This window comes from Kryptolebias marmoratus, linkage group LG3, assembly GCF_001649575.2.
Source record: "Kryptolebias marmoratus isolate JLee-2015 linkage group LG3, ASM164957v2, whole genome shotgun sequence".
NCBI classification, from domain to species: domain Eukaryota; kingdom Metazoa; phylum Chordata; class Actinopteri; order Cyprinodontiformes; family Rivulidae; genus Kryptolebias; species Kryptolebias marmoratus.
Window position 1 is genome coordinate 538,748 of NC_051432.1, and position 4,410 is coordinate 543,157.

The 4,410-nt window shown below is 37.9% G+C and overlaps 1 protein-coding gene across 1 annotated transcript in view; it reads right to left on the reverse strand.

Moving 5' to 3' along the window:
• The window catches only part of LOC108246275 (ectonucleoside triphosphate diphosphohydrolase 7), a 21,987-nt gene that overhangs the window by 5,493 nt on the left and 12,084 nt on the right, over positions 1-4,410 (reverse strand). Inside the window, exons 11-13 of the mRNA XM_017433738.3 lie at positions 3,038-3,157; positions 2,841-2,926; positions 682-843 (exon numbers count right to left, since the gene is read on the reverse strand). Of these exons, the coding sequence (XP_017289227.1) occupies positions 682-843; positions 2,841-2,926; positions 3,038-3,157 (368 nt within the window). The remainder of the gene's footprint in view (positions 1-681; positions 844-2,840; positions 2,927-3,037; positions 3,158-4,410) is intronic.

The window sequence follows — 4,410 nt, forward strand, 5'->3', positions numbered from 1 at the left end:
AATATATATATATATATATATATATATATATATATATATATATATATATATACAGCAAAAACAGAATCTTTTGAAAGCAATGCTGTGATCGTCCCACATCCAGTCTAACCAACTTAATCACGTCAAACGTAACAATAAAGACAGACTCAATGTTTGCAACTGTTCTGCAGACACTACAGAACCTCCTTTCCCACCTATAGAAAACCTTTGTATACTTTATTACTCAATTAGCAGACATCACTAATGAATACACTGTACATATTTGCAGTTTGTACCCTGCATGCAAACTGAATGTGCACACTCCACTCCTTGTTTCCTGGTTTGGGCATATTTTTGTTGCAGTGTTCCAGATTACTAAAGAGTTCTGGATTGTTTTCAGTGTTTCCATGTGGATGAAGATCTATGTAGGAAAAGTGCTGTGATTACCACAGTATTTTTTGAAACGAAAAAAAAACAAAAAAGATTGTTTTGGAAAACCTGTGTCTGAAGTGAGGACTTCAGCCTCTGATGATTCTTTTTATGTTTATTATGAAACCTAAATGTCTCAAAGCTGATGTTACTGGATCAGAAAGATCCTGACAGAATGCTGATGAAAGATTTACAGCCAAATAAAAGAAAAAGCAATCATGATTTGTCTCCACTAATCTAAGTGGTGATATTATATGAGAGGGGTGGAGTTACCTGAGGGGCAGGAAGCGGGTTTTAAACAGGATAGCACCCAGAGTCCATTGGACCTCCTTGTCATAAACCAGCTGAGCCGTTTTCAGGCTTGGGTAGTCAGAGGGGAAACGGAAGCCTGAGTGCAGCACTTCATACATCCACGCTGACTTGAAGCACTGATACCTGAGGGAACAAGAGCACAATGACACTTTTGTTTACACTGTAGTCTTCATGTTTAGGTACTGCCAAGTCAGTGGGTAAGAACAAAAGCACACAGTTGGATCTGAAGCTCAAGATAAAACAGAGTTAAAGTGATTTCCAGAGAAGTTCACTGTTCAGCTTTAAACAGTAAAGTTAAACTTTTTATTTCTGACAGTTGGTTTATCTCCATCTGCAGCTCTGAATACTCAACAACGTCAGCTCTTACTAAAGCCAAAAAAATGTTTTTCTGACACATTCTAGGAGGTCAGGGGGTTTCCGGGTTTCAAAAAACTATTAAGTTCATTTTGTTATGAACAAGTCTTTGCCAAAAAGAATCAATTTAGAAATTTCCCTTCCTTCCTTTTCCTACAGGTTGGCAGGTACAGAACTCCTCTGGCACCAACTCAACAACAGCACCTCCTTGTGTAAAATGAGCAGCTAACAGGTGGATTAAAATAATCCTTTACTCATCCCACAGCTGGGACATTTATCTTACAGCAGCCTTAAAAAAGAAACAAAAAATGGAAACCAAAAAGACAACACAATCTAACATTTGCAATGGAAAACAGTGACAATATCACATATTGAACACAATGACTTAGAAAACAAATGTTCTGCTAACCAATTACTGCAGTTTAAGGCAGTCAAGCCTTAAAACACAAATATAATATGATTGTGCTGCCTTTTATTTAAAGAGCAGTAATAAGTTACATAAATAGAGTAAGAAACAAGTTCATAGTTAAAAACTGTTTAAAAAGTTGAGTTTGAATTTTAGTCGGAGTGAGACCTCTAATCTTTGGTATATCGAAAGTGCAGAATTTGTGAGATAGTGAGTGATCTCACCTCAAGACCAGCTTGGACGTAGCTAGCGTGTAAATTAAGGGAGAAAGAACGCTGAATGTGTTTTAAACACTTGTGCCATGAAAAACCTCCATCTTTGTGAGTAATGATGTGTTAAAAAAAATAGAAACTTGTGTATATGATGTGATTATCTCAGTTAAGAAAATGTGGTGCCGATGTAGGTCACATGTCTGAGTTAAACTAGTTTAAGTGTGGGATGTTGTGATAGCAAGACATGTATTAGTGATTTATTTTTCTATTTTTGTATATTTCAGTTACAAGTTATAACTGAAGAATCTTCAGTAAAGCAAAAAAGAAAGCCTTAAGCGAAGACTTGTTTATTTTGTTCGCTAGCTGTATAGCTTCACTGAGTTACATGTCGCAAAGACAGCATAATGATAGAAAATGTAATATAATGATAGAAGCCTGTAAGGGGCAGACAGATCCAATTTAACAAAAAAGTTGTTTGACTTAAAAACATGACAGAATTGATCTCTGACATTGTTTGATAAACAGATACAACAATCTGAGTTTTTGATACAGACAGACAGCAATAAATACAACAGCTGCAGCAGTTAAACGGTGTTGAAAGCCACTTCCTATAATCAAACCACCATTTTGTTTGTCAATGACAAGGTCGCAGTCAGAGTCAAAAACAGAAGTAAACCCAGCAAGTGCATGAAAGAGTTAAGATTTGCATTTAACACTGGATTATTTAGGGGATTTTCTTTTGTAATTATTGACATTATTTAGATTACTTAGGAAAATGGGTTAGAAAGTAATAGTATGTAAGCTAGGCAGTAAAAACTATTGGCAGATGTTGATACTTCTCCAACTAAACGACAGCAAATGTGGAGGCTGGGCTGACTTTGGAAGAAGTGGAGTCAACCAGACTGATTCATGGCTTTATATTTATCTTAAAGAATGCAAAGTTAGTTGTTAATTTGAGAAAGTAGATTGATTCTCGTGTCTTGTCCCCCAGTGACCTCATTACATGACAATATCTCACTAAGATTTTACAAACCCCCTTGTTAACACAGCTGAAGCTGCGGCCCCTGATGAAATCTAAATTTGACTGAAAGCACAGTGACACGTTCTACATAGAAGGTGTCTGCAGTCAGCTGAAAACATAAACTTACTTCAGTCTGTTATAGTCGGCCTGCTGAGAGAAAAGCTGGTTGTCCAGACGTTGTTCCAGTGTCGACCACTTAGTGCCACAGTAATCCTGTTATAATGAAAGAAACAGCTAAGTTGTATGTTTACAAAAAGCAATATCCTATATTAGAAATCTTTTTATCAGCCTGCAAAAACTGACTATGTGTGTGTGAGTGTATACCTTGGCAGCCTGGGAGTATTTGCCACTGTCATACTGTCCTCCTATCCGCAGCACGTCCTCCATACAGTAGTAAAACTCAGAGAAGCCATAAAACTCACTGTTGCTGAAGTTGATGGGAGCCTGAAGATAAAAAAAAATGTTTTAACATTTTAGCTTTCTGAAGACTTAAGTTGTGGAGGAATCATTACCCATCAACAATTGAATGCTTTTTAGATTACAGGCTGGCTATCACTTTAAAAGTCTCAAAGTATTCCTTTAAAATGATGTTCTGCAGAGAAGTTATAAGCAGTAAATATGTTACCTGCTGTAGACAGCTCTCTGAGCAACCTCGATTTAAAAAAAAAAAATAATAATAATAATTTTTAATACAGGGTCAAGCTAATGGCGTGATCAGCCAGGCTGAAACCACAGTAGATTGTTGTTGATTAAAACCATTCCAGTCTCCTAATTAAACAGCAGTGCAGTCCGTTACCAATAATCCATGAGAAAAGCATGTTGCAAAACTTAAAGGGATAGTCTGGTTCTTTTCAAAGTTATGTTCCACCATTGAGTTATCAATAGTTAGTACCTTATCAGCTGTGACATCAGTCATAGTGCACAGAGGGTGCAGAAAAAGGCAGAAGTCTTTGTCCAGGCTAGGCTAAGGGCTAGAAAAATGGGCTAGCCTTTTATATAGTTTTCAGGTTTATAACAACTTTCTTATAAACAACTTACCTGCGTGAAAGAATGCTACATTAGCCAATAATATACCTCTACAATTTTACAGCCAAACAACTTCTTTGTTGCTTCGCCAATGTAGAGTGTCCCTTCAAACTGCTATGTTGTTTTCAAGAAAGAGTTGCTTTATAAACCTGAACAAAATATATAAAAAAGGGCTCTCGTTTGGTTAGCCCAGGGGTCGGCAACCCAAAATGTTGAAAGAGCCATACTGGACCAAAAAAACAAATATGTCTGGAGCCGCAAAAAATTAAAAGCCTTATATAAGCCTTATAATGAAGGCAACACATGCTGTATGTATCTATATTAGCCTATCTGATAGGCTAATATAGCTGCTTCGGAGTCGGGCCAGCCGGGCCGGCCCTGCTTTGTGGGCGGCGCAAGCTTAGCTCCTGTTCACTCATTGGTCGTGGGTGTGACCAGATGCAAGCATAAAGAGCAAACAGTAGGAATATAACCAACAGCGTTAGCTTACCCTGCAACGTTTCTGCCGTCTGTCCCCCAGCTGAAGGCCTGTAAAGCCTGAAATCTCCGGCTGATAACAGCTGTCCTACTCTGCGCAACAATCGCAGCATCCAGAGCATTTCTTCCACTGCGCCTCTCTGCCTGAAGTCTCAGGAGAATCCCCATAGGTTTAAAAAACAGCAACAACACAG